This window comes from Vitis vinifera, chromosome 1 (genome assembly GCF_030704535.1).
Source record: "Vitis vinifera cultivar Pinot Noir 40024 chromosome 1, ASM3070453v1".
Lineage (NCBI taxonomy): Eukaryota > Viridiplantae > Streptophyta > Magnoliopsida > Vitales > Vitaceae > Vitis > Vitis vinifera.
In genome coordinates this window covers 25563987-25585406 of record NC_081805.1, presented here as the reverse complement: position 1 = coordinate 25585406, position 21420 = coordinate 25563987, and the positions used below count along the sequence as shown (strand labels likewise).

Genomic DNA, 21420 nt, shown 5'->3' with positions numbered 1-21420 from the left:
ATTAAAACCAGAAAACTTAAAAAAGAAATAAAAATTGACTCTCCTTATATTTCCAACTCTTTCTAGATGTCTATATTTTCTACTAGTGTACTTTAGCGAAGTAAAAATTAATATTTTATTTTTAAATTTTTTTAGTTTTAATTATATTTTAATATGTATTTTTTTTAAAATTATTCGATTTGTATTATTAACCTCACAAGTAAAAAAGTCATTTTAGAAAATAATTATCCTATTTAAGAAAAAATGTATTTATTTTAAAATATTTTTAAATGAATGAATATAGAACTAATTTATAAAATTTGGGTTCCATTTTTCTATTATTATTATTAAATTATTCCTTATTAAGTTCAAAAAGTAATTTTAGAAAATAATTATCCTATTTATGAAAAAATGTATTCATTTTAAAATATTTTTAAATGAATGGATATAAAACTGATTTATAAAATTTGGGCTCCTTTTTCTATTATTATTATTAAATTATTCCTTATTAAGTTCAAAACATCTCTCAAACTAGTTTCATAAAAATAAGTTTGATAATTTTTTGATAGAAAATAATTTTTTAAAAACTTGTTCTAAAAAATAGAGTAATTTCTAATTATTTTTAATTGTTTTGAAATATAATGGTATAAATATAAAAATAATAAAAAATAAAAATATTACATCTGCAAATTAAATTTAAGATTTATTTAAAGTTAAAAGTATTTTAAGTTTCCAAACAAATTTTCATTATAAAAAACATCAAAAACCAGTTTTCTAAAATTATTCTAAAAAATTGTTTTAAAATGTGCCCAAACAAGTCCTTCATATCATAAGTGGGCTAGGCCCATATAAGTTCCGACCTATAAAAAGTCTTTTTAAGCCCACATCTAGGCCTCTCTCGTCCAAGGGAGAATGAATGAAACTTTATTCTAGCACTCAATGGAACAAATCAAGGCACTCTTTCGATACAATCTCTCCGCTCTCTCTGTAAAGCTAGGAAGGAGTTGTATTCCTAATAGATACATCAATGGCAGTGTCCAAAATTTTCAACTTAAACTTGAAGCAGAAATTCATTCCCAAAACAGAGTCTGGACATGAGTTCAAATACAAATACAAATACAAATACAAATCCGACAAAAGACTTCCTTGAAAAATCAACACCATAAGCAAACCCTAAACCTCATGAGAATGGATTTAGGCTAATAGAGGCGCCTGCAGAGCGCGACGCCATCTCCAATGGAAAGGTGAGAGAGTTCAACCCTGGGATCTGATGCCAAGAATTTGTTCAACTTCATGAGATGGACTCTGCCTGCTCTCTCAAAATCCATCATTTCTTCTTCTTCAGATCGCGCTACTGAACCAAACCATAGAGTGTTATCGTAAGCAATTATGCCTCCAACTCTAACCAACTTCAGCAGCAGCTCATGGTAGTTGAGGTAGTTCTCCTTATCAGCATCCACCATCGCAAAGTCCAATGTCCCTTCTTCTTTCCCCTGCACACATTCATTCATTCAAATAGAGAGGTGTTTGGTTGAAGGCAGCGGTGGCTCGAGCTACGGAGAGGACACTTACATCGGCAATGAGATCATTTAGAACTGACATTGCATCTGATTGAATGAAGTTGATCTTATGCTCCACACCTGCCTTCTTGATAAATGGCACTCCAGTTTGGTACGCTTCTTTATCTGGATCAACCGCTATTATCTGCACAAAAAACACTTCCTGAAAGCAATTCTCACTTGTTTTCGAGAACAAAATCCTATTTGAAAACTTAAATATTAAAAAGAGTTTTTAGAATATATTCTTTAAAAATTATTTTATGTCTGAAATTCAAAGATGTTTCTAAATTTGAAAACTATTTTCTTTTCTAGAGAGCCTTGCCTTGCCATCTTGAGGCAGGGCAAGAGCTGTTGCCAAGAGAGAATAACCGGTGAACACTCCGAGCTCGATTGTCTTCTTGGCATTCATGATCTTTAGAAGCATTGAAATGAACAGTCCCTCATCGACAGGGACATTCATCAGGCTCCTGCAAAATTATTAATGCACTGTAGATTAGGATAGGAATGAGAATGAGAGTGAATTAAGGGGTTGTTTGGCACTCAGAAATTGGGAATGAGAGTGAATATTTTTGTTTCCATTTCTATTTATTGTGGAATGGAAATAAAATGATGAAAAAATGAATTTTGATTTATATGATAGCGAATTTTTAATTCTTACTCTCATTTTTTATTAAAAAATTACTAAAAATAAAAATAAATATCGCATTTTCCCTTAATATATGCCTATCACCTTTATGTCTATTGCCAGAGATTTTAGTGGGCTCGGTTTGGCTGGGCTGGGCCTATTTTGAGGCCAATCAAATGGCAGAGGTCCAGTCCAAACTATAAAATAAGTCAGAAAAATTGAAAAATAGAGAATAAAACAACTTATTGGCAGAAAAAAGAGAGGAGAAAATTGATTTGAAGACAAATGTGATATTCGAAGATTGAGTATGTTTAGCTGTAACTTAAGGAAGTGTTTTCAAACTTTTTTAACACTTAAAAATCTGTATCATTCAAGAAATGATAAAAACACTTAAAGCAATTTTAGAAAATATTTCTAACCTTTGTAACATTAAGAAAATTTTATTTTTAAGTATTAGAAAAATTGGAAACAATGGAATGCGTTTAATAACGATTCTAAGAAGTATTTCTAAACTTTTTAATATTTGAAAATTTTTATTTTTCAAGTATTAAAAAAATTAGAAACACTTTTTAAAATTATTGTCAAACATATTTGAATGTGTTTGATGGAAGTGTTTTTAATATAAATGTTTTCATGCACACTCATTAAATAATTTTTATTATATTTAAGATGTTTTTTTTAAAATTTTTTTTCTCTTTTTCTTGCACTTTCCATAATTCAAATTGAAGGGAAAAAAAAAAAACTAGGTTTGAGAAAAGGACTAAAAATAATTAAAATAATAATAATAATAATAATTTTGAGGATTCAAGCTGATTAATTTTAAATAATATCCCTTCTCTATACCTCAATTTAGATCTTCCAAATAAAAACTCAGATTATTAACATGAATATTACCAATACTTATGCTTTTCTACCGTGGCCTCCCTGAGGCCTTTCAGCTGCTCATGCTCTCTTGGGTATGCACTTGTTTCCAATAGATACTGTCACACAACAAAGGAAAAAAACTTCAGCATGTAGATTACTTCAAGATCCACCTTTCAATCATTAGGAATCCATAAAGAAACTGCATTAAAAATGCAAAAAAAAAAAAACAAAAAAACAAAAAACTTACCTTTGTGAGGGCTTCAGTTTTGAGAATGCCCCTATGACTTGAGCTGGACATGGTTGAAGACTTAATTAAGCCTGCCGCACAAGAAAATGAGGGTAGGTATATATATAACTTTTAATAGGAGTAGGCACATATATAATTTTATTATTCCACCCACCGGAAGTTGAAACTTTGAATGGGGGTAGGCATATATATAACTTTTAATGGGGGTTGTATACAGCCCATACATGTGGGGGTTGCTCCACGTGTCCCTCTCAAGATACAGAGGTTTGGAAATTGATGGAGGGTGAAGCCTTCTGGTGGAGAATTGAAGACAGGTTTCTCAAATTGGGGTTAATTTCAAGGCCCACCCCATCCCATGCACATGTCAATTCATGTAATTGACGCGTATTTGTAGACATAAAAAATTGAGTGAATTAAATTGTCATTAAATTTAATCTTTAAAAAAAGGCAATTTTATGGTTCAATAAAATTTGGGCTTATTAGACACGTTGCACAAATTTGAAAGATTATGAAATGAGGTCTCTAAGTCAGAAAAGAATAATAATAAAATATATATGTAGATATTCTCTTACGGATAAGTTTTCTAAAAAAAGAAATTAATCTCTATATTATTATTATTATTATTATGTTGTTGTTGTTGTTAAAACCTCTTGAAGAAGAAAAGTTGCTAAAATTAAGAAACTAAATTCCTTAAATTAAGCAATTAAAATTTGGGAATTTAGAATTAAATTCCCCACCTTTTATAGAAGTGACTTCTTTTAAGAGATCCGATTTAGAAACTGAAAAAATTAAATAAAAAAAATCCTAAGAAGAAAATCAAGAGGCAATTTAGTATAGAAAAAGATGTTTTACAATAAAAGAAAAAGTTTCATCAAATTTCATTTGCCAAGTTTGATAAATGGCAAAAGACTAAACATATGTTTTTCGTCATTCTACAAGTTCATTCGGGAAAAAGTCATTTAAGCCCTCAATTGATTTTCAAATCCAAGAAAACAATTTTTTCATGGTTGTTCGAGTCGCGGTTAAAATGGAAGAATCAAATAAATATATTCTTCTATAAAAGAATATAATCATAGAGATTATACCTCACAATATTTTAATTTCAATAAATTTTTCCTTTTTTTTTTTGTTAACTTTGTAGGACTTTTATGAAATTTGTGTCTACATCGAAGCATAAGATTGAGGAAAAATAATCCTTCAAAGAAATTCTTGGGATCCAAAGAAGCTATTTTGGAAAATAGTTCTTAAAAAAAAAAATTCAAGAACAATTTTTGAAATTTGTATTTATTTTGTAGAACAAATGTCTATTTTGAGAATAATTTTTTTGAACTTGTTTAAATTGGTGGATCAATTTCTATTTGGGAATGTGAAATATTTTTTTAGTATTTTAATTATTATATTTTTGAAAACAATTATAAAAGTGTATGTATTTTAAAATATTTTAAAATTAATGAAGATAAAACTGATTTATAAAAGTTGAGGTTTATTTATTTATTTATATTTTTTCAAATTAGTGAATTTAAACCTACTTTTTCCTAGATAATATTTTATTTTGTTTCCTATTCATAATATTTTTATATTTATAATATTTATAATTTCATATTATGGATCTCATTTTTTATATTTTTATTTTTATTTTTTTTTAAAAACGCTATCCACATGTGTTTAAATTAATTTTTTTTGTTTTTTTAAATAAAAAAATATTAACTTACCTTTAATTTCATTCAACAAAAAAATTAGAAATGATTATTTTTTAAGAGTATTTAATTTTAAAAATAATATTTCAGGTAGTTAAAATTAAGATTTTAAAAGTGTTTGTATTAAAGTTTTAATATAAATTCACAATTCTCATCATATTATATTGATGTTTAAAAAGAAAAAATAAAAATAAAAACTAATTTTTTTTATTAAATATATATAAAAAAGCACATTTTTGTTTAATTAAAAATTTACAATTAAAATTATTTTTATTTTTAATAAATAATGTTTTTATAAAGTACATTATGTGCATTTTTTTTTTGCATATTATTTAAATAATTACCATCAAAGTCATAACAATGACAATAAAAAACTAAATAGGTTAATATATTCAGTTATCTATAGTGGTACTTTTGTTACTTATATTGTTACTAAAATTAGATAAAAACAATGTTGTTATATACGGTGGTATATTTGATGTAGAGGTTAAAGTGATGGTGAGTGATAAATAGGGTGGTACATTATGTTATATACAGTGATACTTGTAGTTACTAATATTATTACTTTTAGATAAAAACAATGTTACTATGGTCCCTGACATGTTTGAAGTAGATGTTGAAATAATAATAGGTGATGTGACAACTATATATGCAAGGTCTAAGTAAGGGTGCTTGCCAAATTCCCTTGTATAGGTGACAACCCACTCTCAACTGATTGAAAGGTATTATTCGAAAGTTACTATTCTATCGGATGATATGAGAATTATTTTCCCCAAAATAATCTCCATGAAACCCACTTTTTTAGGTTCTCAATTCATCCATATCTTTTTAAACAATACACTTTTACATGATTTCCCTTATTTTAATTTGATATGATAAAAATGTTTTAATATTTTAATTTTTGTAGAAAAGTTTAAAAAGTTTTCAAGGACTTTATGGGTCTATTTAGCAACTGTTTTGAAAATAGTTTTCTCTTTTGTAGAATGAAAAAACAAATAAATACGTTTAACATCCATAAACTATTACAGAAAATAAGGTGTTTTCAGATAAAATGTTTTAGAAAATAATTATACAAGTATGTAGAATGATTAAAAATAAAACATTAGATATAAAATTATTTTTAAAATATATTTAAAAATATTAAAAATATGTTAAAAATATTTCAAGTTTACTTTTATTTCTATAAAACATTAGAAAATAATTTTCAAAAACTATTATCGAAAATGGTTTTCGAAATCATTTACCAAACAAGTCTTATATTTTTGTAAACATTATTATTGTTATATGTTTTTGAGAAACAAGTGCACTCAAGCAATAATATAAGTTGCAAAAAGGTATATTTTAAAAGTGTATTTTGACAATTAAAACGTTATTTTTGAAATACTTATAGTGCTAATCCAAACAAATCATTTAAAGCTATTATTTAAAAATTTAAATATAATTTAAAATTTTGTTAAATGTTTAATTTTTTTTAAATCAAACTTTTTTCAAAGGTAGGTAGGCTTTTAATCCTCCAAAAATGGTCTGAAATGACTTTTAATTGAAAACACTATGGTATTTAAGAAACACCAACCTCTGAATGAAAATTTTCTTTTACCATAGTTTTATAAGTTTTTCTAGATAACTGTTAGGACCCAAATAAAGGATCCTTAGAATCCCTCAATCTTTGGTTCTTATTTAGTTTCTATTTAGAATAACCAATCATTAGGATTAGTAGTTTTTATTAGGAGTTCTATTTTCAATAGGTTTCTAGTTTCTATTAGGATGAGTTTCTATTGGTTTCTATTTCTATTTTGAAGTTTATATAAATAGGGGGAATGTAACGGGAAAAAACAATGATGAATTATTCTTAATAAGAGAAAATTGTTCTTTCAATTCTCTCAATTTTGCATTTTCTTCTTGGGTCATCAAAATTGGTAGCACAGTCTTGGCACCAATTATGGCAGAAAGGACTATATTGCAAGGACAACGAAAACTTGAAGATATTGTTAAGCAATTGCATGATTCATTAGATAAACAAGCAGCCAATTTATCATATTTGTAGGATTCATCGAATAAACAAACAACCACTTTATTAGAACTATCAAGAATGGTTGCAACAATAAACCTGAAATTTGAACATGTGACTTCTAGAAAGAAGAAGTTAGGGAATGGGGATAGTGCTTTAATCAACATAAGCGAGATGGGCTATCACTCACAAGGCACAAATTTTCTTCAAACTAAGTTTTCCAAACTCAATTTCCTAGTTTTTGAAGGTGAGAATCCAAGTGGGTAGATTTAGAAATGTGATAGATTTTTTAAAATTTAATGGAATTGGAGATCATGAGAAGGTAGGATTGACTTCCTTACATTTAGAAGGAAGAACCTTAGAATGGTTTCAAGAGTACGAGGTTGGTAATAAGGAGATCCATTGGCAACAATTTTCTATGGATGTGGTTTCTAGGTTTGACCCTAGTGTGCTTATGATGGTCCTATTAGGCAAATAACCAAACTAAAACAGGTTGCTACGGTTAGGGCATATCAAGAGCAACTTGAGGCATTGATGGCTAAAAGTAGTGGATTATTGGAGGAGTTTTTTGTTCAATGTTTCATTAGTGGCTTGGAAGAAATAATAAAAAATCAAGTCACAATGTTTCACCCAAGCACATTATCCCAAACCATAGGATTAGCCTTGCTACAAGAAGGGGCAATGAAGGCAATCTTAAAAAAAGTCAAGGACTCTAACGAAAGTGGGGAGAGTACAGTGAACTCTATGGGAGTAAGAATGAATCAGAATAGCCAATTACCACCCATTAAGAGGATTTCAACCACAAGGATGCAAGAGAGACAAGAAAAAAGGTATTGTTATTATTGTTATGAACCTGGTCATAAATGTAAAAGAAAACAAATTTTTTTATTAGATGGTCATGAAAGTGAAGTGGAAGCAACATGTGAAGTTAAAAAGGAACAACAGGGCAAATTGTCCAACTTGTTTCCAAAAGACACAACATGGAAAGATGGTTACAAGATTCAACAAAAGCTTCCACTATTTTAGCCATAAGGATAAGACTTTTTTTGATGGGAAGGGAATGTTACAACCCGAAGAAATGATCCATAGAATCCTTAGAATTTGTAGTTTTTATTAGGAGGAGTTCTATTTTCAATAGGTTTCTAGTTTCTATTAGGATGAGTTTTTATTGATTTCTATTTCTATTTATATTTCATAGTCTATATAAATAGGAGGAATGTAATGGAAAAAAAACAATGATGAATTATTCTTAATAATAAAAAAAATTGTTCCCTTAATTCTCTCAATTTTGCATCTTCTTCTTGGGTCATAAGAATAACCTTGCATAACCATTCCTCTTTTGAGAAAAAAAAAAAGAAATTTTTGGGAAGTCAAGGATTCCCCTTTCACAGAAGTATAAGATTGAGGAAAAATAATCCTTCAAAGAAGTTCTTAGGATCCAAAGATTCTCTTTCATGACAAGTACAAAATAGGAAAAATGATCCACGTGACTAATCCTCATTTAATAGCTATTTTAAAAAATAGTTGTAAAAAATAGTTTTTAAAAACAATTTTTGAAACCTTTATCTACTGCTTTATAGAACAAATGTCTATTTTGAGAATAATTTTTTAAACTTGTTTTTTGCTATTTTAAAATTGGTGGATCAATTTCTATTTGAGAATGTGAAATATTTTTAACTTATTTTTTATGTTTTTAAATATATTTTAAAAATAACCTTTATATGTAGTTCTTTATTTTTATCATTTTCCATATTTATCTAATTATTTTTTAAAACAACTAGTGACAAAGCTACCAAATGGCTTGAAGGGGGCAATTGTCTAACTCTTTATTTTAGGTGTGGGTCGGGAATGAACAAAAAACTTTTATAGCCTAATGGTAACAAAGAAATTCTCCTTTTATTTATAAGAAAAGGTTCAAATCCCCTAATCCCCTTGAACGGGTTCATTGAGAAAATAAGTGAAAACAATATAGATTCAATCATAAAACCCCCACTAATGAAGAAATAGTTTTTGTTAAGGGTAAGGGGAAGCTTCTAACCCTGCAACCTCCTTTTGCACTAGTGAGTGAGTCAAAATTCTTAAAAAATTAAATACTAAATATTAAGAAGAGAGAAAAACAACACTAAGCATATGAAAAGCTCCTTTAGTTCTCCACCTACGGTTAAATAAATTTAACTAAAAAATGACAGACCCAAGGCAATGTAGTCTTTATTATTGTACTTAGAGTTAGAGCCCCTAATGAGTGATATCTTCGATCTCCACGTCTTTTGAAGATTTCAATGGAGATAATGTCACCTTTAATGATGGTAGTGTTACTTATGTGAGAAATATAAATTAAAAAGTTACTACAAACGAAGGGAATGAACCGATATTAATGAACATAGAAAGAAATGCAGGTATGAATAAGTATGAATTGAAAAGTCACCATGGAAGGGGGAATGAATTACCAATGTCAACATGCATATTGTTGGGCTTTGTGGAGCCTAGTTTTGTTTGATCCAGTTTGGTGACCCGACCCGAATAATATTGCATGGTTTTTAATGGGAGATTTATCGAGGCTTAGTCCATGGAGCGAAGGCTTGGGCTGATAGGCCTGTTTAACCCATTGTGGAACTGCCTTTTGTAATTAGGGTTTTTTAGTGTAGTGTGGTTGCTGTGTTATATAAAGAGAGAAAATATTATAGTCGATAAAAGTACTCTGTATTCTTCTCTGATAATACTGATAAAAGTACTCTGCCGTTGATGTAGGCAAATTGCCGAACTATGTAAATACTGTCTTGTGAGTGTGATTGTTTTTCTTTGGCGTGTGTTTTCTCTATTTTTTTTTTTTTTGTTTCTCACAGGTTGGGAATTCATCTTAATTCCCTTCAACTAGTATTAGAGCATAGGGTTAGGTTTGAGTGGGAGCAATGGCAGAGGAAGCAGGAAAAACGTCTGGAATAGAAAAGTTTGATGGCATAAACTTTGCGTATTGGAGGATGCAGATTGAAGATTATCTCTATGGGAAGAAATTGCATCTGCCTCTTTTGGGGACAAAACTTGAGAGTATGAAGGTTGAAGAATGGGCACTTATTGACAGACAGGTTCTAGGAATTATTAGGTTAACTCTATCTAGGTCTGTTGCACACAATGTTGTAAAGGAGAAGACCACGACAGATTTGATGAAGGCTTTGTCTGATATGTATGAAAAGTCGTCCGCAAACAATAAGGTGCATCTGATGAAGAAATTGTTCAATTTGAAGATGGCAGAGAATGCATCAGTAGCACAACATCTGAATGAATTTAATACAATCACAAATCAATTGTAGTATGTAGAAATTGATTTTGATGATGAGATTCATGCTTTGATCATTTTGGCTTCTTTGCCAAACAGTTGGGAGGCAATGAGGATGGCAGTAAGCAATTCTACGAGAAAGAAAAAACTCAAATACAATGATATACGAGATTTAATTATGGCTGATGAGATTCGCCTAAGAGATGCAAGCAAAACCTCAGGATCTGGTTCTGCCCTAAACCTTAAGACAAGAGGCAGAGGTAATGACAGAAATTCAAAAGGGGGTAGATCAAAATCCAGAAATTCTAATCGGAACAGAAGTAAATCTAGATCAGGCCAATAAGTACAATGCTGGAACTATGGGAAAACAGGTCACTTTAAAAGGCAATGCAAAAGTCCTAAGAAGAAGAATGAAGATGATTATGCTAATGCTGTAACAGAAGAGGTACATGATGCATTACTTCTTGTAGTAGACAGTCCACTTGACGATTGGGTTTTGGATTCAGGAGCTTCATTTCGTACTACTCCACACCGAGAAATCATACAGAATTATGCTGCAGGTGATTTTGGTAAGGTGTATTTGGCTGATGGTTCAGCTTTGGATGTTGTGGGTCTGGGAGACGTCTGAATATCGTTGCCCAATGGGTCTATTTGGTTACTGGAGAAGGTTCGTCATATTCCTGACCTGAGGAGGAATCTGATTTCTGTTGGACACCTTGATGATGAAAGACATGCAATACTATTTGTTGGTGGTACTTGGAAGGTTACAAAGGGAGCTAGGGTATTGGCTCGTGGAAAGAAGACTGGTACTCTGTATATGACCTCATGTCCAAGAAACATAATTGCAGTTGTTGATGTAAGTACTGATACAAGCCTATGGCACCGTAGACTTGGTCACATGAGTAAGAAGTGGATGAAGATACTGTTGTCAAAAGGAAAACTACCAGAATTGAAGTTCATTGATTTTGACATGTGTGAAAGTTGCATCCTAGGAAAGCAAAAAAATGTGAGCTTCTTGAAAACTGGCAGGACACCGAAGGCTGAAAAATTGGAACTAGTACACACTGATCTGTGGAGGCCTTCTCAGGTTGCATTCCTTGGAGGTTCAAGGTACTACATCACTTTTATTGATGACTTAAATAGAAATGTATGAGTTTATTTTCTGAAAAATAAATCTGATTTGTTTGAAACTTTTAGGAAGTGGAAGGCTATGGTTGAGACAGAAACAGGTTTGAGAGTAAAATGTTTGAGGTCAGATAATGGAAGAGAGTACATAGATGGAGGGTTCAGTGAGTATTGTGCTACACAGGGAATTAGGATGGAGAAGACCATTCCTGGGACACCACAACAAAATGGTGTGGCTGAGCGCATGAACAGAACTCTCAATGAGCGTGCTAGAAGCATGAGGTTGCATGTTGGACTACCAAAAACTTTTTGGGCTGATGCTGTTAGCATTGCAGCTTACCTGATAAACTGAGGACCATCAGTTCCCATGGAGTTCAGACTTCATGAGGAGGTTTGGAGTGGTAAAGAGGTAAAATTTTCACATTTAAAAGTTTTTGGTTGTGTTTTTTATGTTCATATTGATTCTAATGCTTGTAGTAAACTTGGTGTAAAGTCTAAAATATGTTTTTTAATTGGTTATGGTGATGAGAAATTTGGTTATAGGTTTTGGGATGAACAAAACATGAAAATCATCAGAAGTAGAAATGTGATATTTAATGAACAGGTTATGTACAAGGATAGGTCAACTGTAGTGTCAGATGTTACAGAGATAGATCAAAAGAAATCTGAGTTTGTCAACTTAGATGAATTGACTGAAAGTACTGTCCAAAAAGGGAGTGAATAAGATAAGGAGAATGTAAATTCACAGGTAGATCTGAGTACACATGTAGCTGAAGTTTGCAAATCTTCTAGGAACATTAGACCTCCACAACGTTATTCACCTGTTTTAAATTATCTCCTGTTGACTGATGGTGGTGAGCCAGAGTGTTATGATGAAACCTTGCAAGATGAGAATTCAAGCAAGTGGGAGTTAACCATTAAGGATGAGATGGATTCCTTGTTAGGGAATCAGACATGGGAACTGACTGAATTGTTGCACAACAAGTGGGTATACAGAATAAAGAATGAGCATGATGGTAGAAAACGTTATAAGGCCAGATTAGTTGTTAAAGGGTTTCAGCAGAAGGAGGACATTGACAACACAGAGATATTTTCTCCAGTTGTGAAGATGTCAACAATCAAACTTGTACTGGGAATGGTGGCTACAAAAAACTTACATCTTGAGCAGTTAGATGTGAAAACAACATTCTTTCATGGTGACTTGGAGGACGACCTTGACATGATTCAGCTAAAAGGGTTCATTGTTCAGGGACAAGAGAATCTAGTCTGCAAATTGAGAAATAGCTTGTATGGCCTTAAACAAGCTCCTAAACAGTGGTACAAGAAGTTTGACAGTTTTATACATAGAATTGAGTTCAAGAGATGTGAACCTGATCACTGTTGCTACGTTAAGTCTTTTGACAATTCTTACATCATATTACTGTTGTATGTGGATGATATGCTTATTGTAGGGTCTGACATTGAGAAGATTAATAATGTGAAGAAGCAATTGTCCAAACAGTTTGCAATGAAGGATTTGGGAGCTGTAAATCAAATCCTTGGTATGAGAATCATTAGAGACAAGGCTAATGGTACATTGAACCTTTCACAATCAGAGTATGTGAAAAAAGTTCTCAGCAGGTTCAACATGAATGAAGCTAAACCAATGAGCACACCATTGGGTAGTCATTTCAAACTAAGCAAAGAACAGTCACCGAAGACAGAAGAAGAAAGGTACCATATGAGCAAGGTGCCCTATGCCTCAGCTATTGGCAGCTTGATGTATGTTATGGTGTGTACAAGGCCAGACATTGCACATGCAGTGAGAGTTGTGAGCAAATTCATGAGTAGGCCTGGAAAGCAGCATTGGGAGGCAGTCAAGTGGATTCTAAGATATCTGAAGGGTTCATTAGATACATGTCTTTGCTTCATAAGTGCAAGTTTGAAACTGCAAGGTTATGTAGAAGCTGATTTTGTTGGTGATATTGATAATAGAAAGAGTACTATTAGGTTTGTTTTTACTCTAGGTGGTACATCTATATCATGGGCTTCAAATCTACAAAAGATTGTTGCTTTGTCTACTACAGAAGCTGAGTATGTTGCAACAACTGAAGCTGAAAATGAGATGATTTGACTATATGGTTTCTTAGATGAATTGGGTAAGAAACAAGAGATGGGCATTCTACACAGTGACAGTTAGAGTGCAATTTTTCTTGCCAAAAGTTCAGCTTTTCATTCAAAGTCGAAGCATATACAAACAAAATACCACTTTATCCGTTACCTTGTTGAAGATAAACTGGTAATACTTGAGAAGATTTGTGGATCTAAGAACCCGGTAGACATGTTGACTAAGGGTGTCACTATTGAGAAGTTGAAGCTGTGCGCAGCTTCAATTGGTCTTCTAGCTTGAGGACAGGAGAATGAGTTATAGGGATAAGGGATTGTTTCTTGGAAGATAGCGGTTTGATGTTGGTGATTGAACTAGTCTCCAAGTGGGATATTTATTGGGCTTTGTGGAGCCTAGTTTTGTTTGATCTGGTTTGGCAACCCGACCTGAATAATATTGCGTGGTTTTTAATGGGAGATTTACTGAGGCTTAGTCCATGGAGTGAAGGCTTGGGCCGATAGGCCCGTTTAGCCCATTGTGGAACCGTCTTTTGTAATTAGGGTTTTTCAATGTGGTGTGGTTGCTGTGTTATATAAAGAGAGAAAGTATTGTAGCCGATAGAAGTATTCTGTATTCTTCCTTGATAATAGTGATATCCCTGCAACTCCGTGGACGTAGACAAATTGCCGAACCACGTAAATACCGTCTTGTGCGTGTGATTATTTTTCTTTGGTGTGTGTTTTCTCTATTTTTTTTTTTATTTCTCACAAGTTGGGAATTCGTCTTAATTCCCTTCACATATAAGAGAAATAGATTAGAAAGGGAATAGATTGATATCCAGTGGGCATTTTGAAAAGAAAAAAAATATAGGCCCACTTGTAAAATTATACGTAGCATAGATATATGAAGTTACAATAATCGACCTCAAGTGACTTGTAAACCAAAACTAACTCCAAATAATTTCTCCATCTGAGATGGCTTTCATATCATCAACCGATGGATTCAATATCTAAAAATATTAAAAACTTTAATGGAAGCCATAAATGGAGTTGATTGTGCAGTGTTATTAAAGGAGAGGAATCTCTCCTCAATTTTTTTTTTTTATCAGAAAAAATAATGACATTTTCCCTTCTACAAATTTCAATAAACATTCTTGATTTTATAAAGAAAAAAGGAGAGGACATTTTCCATTCTAAGTTACTACATTGTAAGAGTAGTGCAACAAAAGAAATCAACCTTTTGAAGAGCTTCACTGTTGGGGATAGTCATACTCATATCTGAGCTTCCTTCCTGGCTGAAAAGCCCTTCATGTATAGTGTTAAGAAGGTTATCTTCATGTCATATAAATATTTCTAATAATTTTTTTTCAAATTTTATGAGAAGCAAACATAACATAAGTTCTTTGTACAACAACATCTAATAAGTTTTAAATGAATTTTAAACTTGTTTCTATAGGTCTAGTGGAAAATCCCATGGAACTCTCAAGTGGAAGATATCAAGTATATATTAGAATGTGATACAAATTTTGATTTAGCTTTGAGGAAGCTTGTTGGTAAAGATGAGGAATTCATGGCTCCATGTGAATTGCTGTAAATTGCAGGAAGCTAGCCAAGTACAATACTACAATGTGACAGCTACTCTGCAAGTAAGTTTCATGTCTCAACTTCAATATTGACCTCATCCATTCGATTTATTAATATGAGTGCAATGAGCAAAACAAAGCCAGTGAAAGGCGTCCGGTGGGATGCTTCTCCCATTGGAAATGGACTGCAATGAGGAAGGTTGTTGGTACTTGGTATGCACGAGGATTACGGGTAACAATTCTCATCCCTTGTTCTGATAATTACAAAATAATGAAAATTTATTACACTCGAATAGGGTCTGTTTCATAATCATGTTAGAATAACTTGACATAAATACAATTTTTTCATTTAATCCGTTAATTGATGAGATTAAGTTGAACTAAGTATGAATTAACCCAAAAACCCGTGAACAAAATTTTAACGTATTAAGTCTCTTAATACAATTATAATCTATTGAATTCAACAAAAGATTCTAACTTGATTGACTTATTAATATGATTCTAACTCATTTAACTTATTTAAAACTTTAAATTTATAAATATAGTACTTTTAATTGCTTTAATTTTTAACTTTTAAATTTTAAAATCTTAATTAATTTAATTTTAATTATAGTATGTCTATAATATAAAAAGTAAATTAAAATTTAGTTTTACACTTGTTTATAATTTCATTTAGCATTTTCATTATAATTTTTTTAATCTTTATAATTGTTAGAGTTGGGTGGGTGTCTAATATAATATATATAGTCTTTTTCTTCCTCTTTTACATTCAAAATATCTACCAAACTATCATTCCTTGCATGCATATTGGACTGCTTTTGAAACTTATATATAAACTAGCCCATTTGGATCACGTCAATCAGAATTTTTATTTTTAATTATTTTAATTTACTTTATTTTCCCCCACCTTTCCCATTCTCTCCAACTTGTTTTCATTTTCAGCTAAAAAATGAAACCTTAGTTGGCATATAAGACTTCAAGTTAGATTTTGAAAAATAAAAATTTTTTTGTGACTGGACTCTGCATGACAATAAAAGGGTTAATTTGAACAAAAATTTTGCAAAGTGGTTAACCTTATATTTTATTTTTTTATTTTTTTATAAAATGACTATTTTACCCCAAAACTCAAAATAACATGCCTACTACTTAGTTGGAATGACTTTGGGAAAATACTTTAAAATAATAATAATAATAATAATAATAATAATAATAATAATAATAATAATAATAATAATAATTGAAAAAAAGTGGGTTTTGACTCATTAATTTTAAAAAATATATAAAAAAAAAGAACTCCAACTTTATAAATCAATTTTATCTTCATCAATTTTAAAATGTTTTAAAATTCACTCATTTTTTTATAAATCAAATAATTATTTCCTGAAATACCTTTTTACTTGATAATATTAAATAAATTTATCAAAAAAATTCATCATTTTAATTTGATAAAGTATCTTATAAATAAATATATTATAATTTTTTATTATATAATATGAAATACAAATCATTGTGTAAAAATTCTCTGGATTCTCAAATCATAAATAAAATATTTATACTTCCTTAATTAATAATATATTATAACTTTAGCTAAGGTAGTACTTGAAGGCCACTAAGGTAGTACCTGAAGGCCACTAAGATAGTACCTAAAGTACAGTCCCTAAAAAGCACTCGTGGACCACTTGAGCACTCAAGAGAAGCACATAATGGGATGGTGTAAGGGTAAGAGAGGAAGGTCTGAGGCTTGGGAGAGGTTGAGTTGAGGTTTAGCTAAGGTAGTACCTAGGGGCCCTTAAGATAGTACCTAGGGGCTCTTAAGGTAGTACCTAAAGGCCACTAAGGTAGTACCTAAGGTATAGTCCCAAATTTCTTCTGGTTTAAAGTGCTTTGATGCAAAAAAGAATACAAATTGTGCAAAATGAGGCCTGAATCCATCTATGCAATTTCATTATTGCAATGTTCTATTATAGAATACACCTTAACAAGGCCTTATCCCAATTACTAAGAATTGGGAGCTGTAGGGTACGACTCCTTGCTAACACTCAAACTGAGATCTAAAACTAAGATAAAATCAGAAAAAAGAGATCAAAAGAAAGGGGATTGCATCCAAAAACTACTATTATGATAAGCAAATCAGCAAGAACACCAGGAATTTCTCTTATCGCTATGATACTCTCATGCACAGGAGAGGAAGGGCACTACTTTGGGCAACTCTCAACTTGAGAAAACCACTTTAAGCAACTCTTTCTCTCAGGAAATATAACAGTTGATTTTAGCAACTTTCTCTTAAGACTCTAGTTCTTCCCCTCACTGGGAATAAGCAACTAAATCCTGATTAATGGCTTAAAGGCACTTAAAACAGGACTTCAAAGGTTGAGCCCCCTACAAAACCAAGAGGTGGAAACCCTGCCCTTGCCCTCAAGACCCAGATTGCATAGAAATTGAACACAACTCAACAGATCAACAATTTTGAATTCGTAACCCATGGATGAAAATAATGCTAAAATTCTCAAATGAATAATAGACATTACCAGAAATTTCACAAAATACCATTGATGCATCCCAAATCGTGGTTCGTAAATGCTTCGAATTGGGATCCTACCACAAGAAGAAAAAATTGGCAGCATCGAAACCACAAATTGCAACACAATTAATAAAAGAAAAAAAATAAACAAATAGAAAAACCCCACAAGAATGCAATCAAACTATCATTCGACAATTTCGGATATATTGTAAACCAACACCATTATCATTCAAGTTTCCAAAGAAACCCATGATAAGAGCAAGAAGATCATAAAACACTTCGAAAATAATCCATACCCACTGAAGAAAAACATGATTCACGATGACCCACATACCTCATGCCCTTGAAAATCAATGAAAGCTCAGCCGGGTTCGGGTCTTTTTTGTGATCGTCTTTCAGCTTTCATTTTTTTTCCAATTCACATATGAATCTTTACTAAATTATGTCTTGGCTGACATGGATTTTGGGCTTTTTAGGTTCCTGATATAGACGCTGAGCTGGCCTAAGGGTAAGACCAATTTTGGGTATGAAATAACACCTAAGACCAGAGTGCATGAAAAGGAAAAATTTTCTTCAAATAGTGGACATATCTTGGGTTATGCAAACTTGGGTTTCGAAAACAATATTACCTTGAAATGGGCCTCCCGAAACACAATTTTCTCTTTAATTTATAATATTTTCATATAAAACACTGTTTTGATTTGAGTATAATTTTTTGCTTTTATTTTAATTTGATATGATGAAAATGTTTTAATATTTCCATTTTTTTAGAAAAGTTTTAAAATTATTATGAAAAGTCTTTGAGGGTATTATGGGCCTGTTTTATAATTTTTTTTTAAATAGTCTTTTGTTTTTGAGAATAAAAAAATAGAAAATACATTTGACGACTATTGTGAAAGATGTTTTCAGATAATATTTTTTATTTATTTTTTAAAAACTATTTTAAAAATAATTATAAAAGCGATTAGAATGATTAAAAACAAAATATTGAATATAAAAATTATTTTTAAAAACATTAAAAATGGGTTAACAACATCTTAGGTTTACTTGTTTTTTTATAAAATATTAAAGAATGATTTTCAAAAATTATTTTTAAAAAACTATTTTGGAAAAATAGTTACCAAAATAAGACCTATATTTTTGTAAACATTATTATTGTTGTTATATGTTGGTTAAAAAGAAGTGCAAAAAGTATATTTTAAAAGAATTTTTTGACAATTAAAACGTGATTTTTGAAATACTTATAGATCTAATCCAAACAAATCAATTAAAGAGATTATTTAAAAATTTAAATATAATTTAAAATTTTGTTGAATGTTTAATTTTTTGTGAATCAATTTTTTTTTTTTTCAAAATTAAGTAGGCTTCTAGTCCTCCAAAAATCAATATTTTGTTGAATAATTTTTTTAACTTGTTTCTATTGTTTTAAAATTGGTGGATCAATTTTCATTTGGTTAACCTGTTTTTTATGTTTTTAAAAATAATTTTTTATATGTACTTTTTTTATTTTTATCATATTTCCTATTTGCCTAATTATTTTTTTAAACAGTCAAAAAGGCTCAACGGGGCAATTGCCTAGCTCTTTATTTCAGGGGTGGGTGAGAAATGAAAAAAAAGTATTTATAGTCTAACATTAGTATGCATTTAAGTTAGGTCAATTCGCATGAATAAAAACCTTAACACTTAAGCCTAAAAGTATAACATAGCATTAAGGTCATAATTTGTTTGTATAAATGTCAAATATTATTTTGATTTTAATTAAATATTAAAACTTGAACACCATTATACATTCAAGTCAAACCAATTTATATGAGTGAAGATTGGGTGAAGATTTTAGCACATAAATATCGAAAATATAATACTGCTTTCTATCAAATTACGACTTGATTATATGAAGGTCAAATTTTAAATATCTATATATTTTTATGGATATTTAAATTTATTAAAAATTATCCCTCAAATATTAAGGTGATTTAAAAAAAATTAAATTACGGAGTTTGAGAAAGGTGAGTCATTTCCTTTTATTAAAAGAAAAAAAAAAGAAGAAAAAAGGGTGTGAAGTTGAAACTTTGAATGGGGGGGATATATATATAACTTTGAATAGGAGTAGGTACATATATAACTTCATTATTCCACCCACTGGAAGTTGAAACTTTGAATGGGGGTAGGCATATATATAACTTTGAATGGGGGTTGTATACAACCCATACATGTGGGGGTTCCTCCACGTGTCCCTCTCAAGATACAGAGGTTTGGAAATTGATTGAGGGTGAAGCCTTCTGGTGGAGAATTTAAGAGAGGTTTCTCAAATTGAGGTTAATTTCAAGGCCCACCCCATGCACATGTCAATTCATGTAATTGACACGTATTTGTAGACATAAAAAATTGAGTGAATTAAATTGTCATTAAATTTAATCTTAAAAAAAGAGAGGTAATTTTATGGTCCAATAAAATTTGGGCCTATTAGACATGTTGCACAAATTTGAAAGATTATGAAATTAAGTCTCTAAGTCAGAAAAGAATAAAAAATATATATATGTAGATATTCTCTTAGGGATAAGTTTCCTAAAAAAAGAAATTAATCTTTATATTATTATTATTATTATTATTATGTTGTTGTTGTTGTTGGTAAAACTTCTTGAAGAAGAAAAGTTGCTAAAATTAAGAAACTATCGAGAATGGTTGCAACAATAAACCTGAAACTCAAATAAGTTACTTCTAGAAAGGAGGAGTCTAGGAATGGGGATAGTGCTTCAATCAACATAAACGAGACAGACTATCACTCACAAGGCACAAACTTTCTTCAAACTAAGTTTTCCAAACTCAATTTCCCAACTTTTGAAGGTGAGAATCCAAGTAGGTGGATTTAGAAATGTGATAGATTTTTTAAAATTTAATGGAATTGGAGATCATGAGAAGGTAGGATTGACTTCCTTACATTTAGAAGGAAGAGCCTTAGAATGGTTTCAAGGGTACGAGGTTGGTAATAAGGAGATCCATTGGCAACATTTTTCTATAGATGTGGTTTCTAAGTTCAACCTTAGTACTTATGATAGTCATATTGGGCAAATAACCAAACTAAAACAGGTTGCTACAATTAGGGCATATCAAGTCTCTTAATACAATTATAATCTATTGAATTCAACAAAAGATTCTAACTTGATTAACTTATTAATATGATTCTAACTCATTTAACCTATTTAAAATTTTAAATTTATAAATATAGTACTTTTAATTGCTTTAATTTTTAACTTTTAAATTTTAAAATCTTAATTAATTGAATTTTAATTATAATATGTCTATAATATAAAAAATAAATTAAAATTTAGTTTTACACTTGTTTATAATTTCATTTAACATTTTCATTATAATTTTTTTAATCTTTATAATTGCTAGAGTTGGGTGGGTGTCTAAGTCAAGTTGAATCAACTTGATCCAACCAAAATAAGAGATCGGAGGAGCAATTTGTGGGAGTTAGAATTGCCAGAAACCACCCTAATATAATATATATAGTCTTTTTCTTCCTCTTTTACATTCAAAATATCTACCAACTATCATTCCTTGCATGCATATCGGACTGCTGTTGAAACTTATAAACTAGCCCATTTGGATCACGTCAATCAGAATTTTTATTTTTAATTATTTTAATTTACTTTATTTTCCCCCACCTTTCCCATTCTCTCCATCTTGTTTTCATTTTCAGCTAAAAAATGAAGCCTTACTTGGCATATAAGACTTCAAGTTAAATTTTGAAAATTTTTTTTTTTTTTTTTTCATTGGACTCTGCATGACAATAAAAGGATTAATTTGAACAAAAATTTTGCAAAGTGGTTAACCTTATATTTTTTTTTTT

General features: G+C 30.5%; 1 protein-coding gene across 1 annotated transcript; it reads right to left on the bottom strand.

Annotated features, from left to right (window-relative positions):
- Nucleotides 1-1178: 1178 nt before the first annotated feature.
- Nucleotides 1179-3325, bottom strand: FAOMT (anthocyanin O-methyltransferase). Its single transcript, NM_001303082.1, is given in 5 exon segments — nucleotides 1179-1472; nucleotides 1552-1683; nucleotides 1861-2005; nucleotides 3058-3143; nucleotides 3275-3325. Coding segments are annotated over 5 exon segments (708 nt in total).
- Between the last annotated feature and the right edge of the window lie 18095 nt (nucleotides 3326-21420).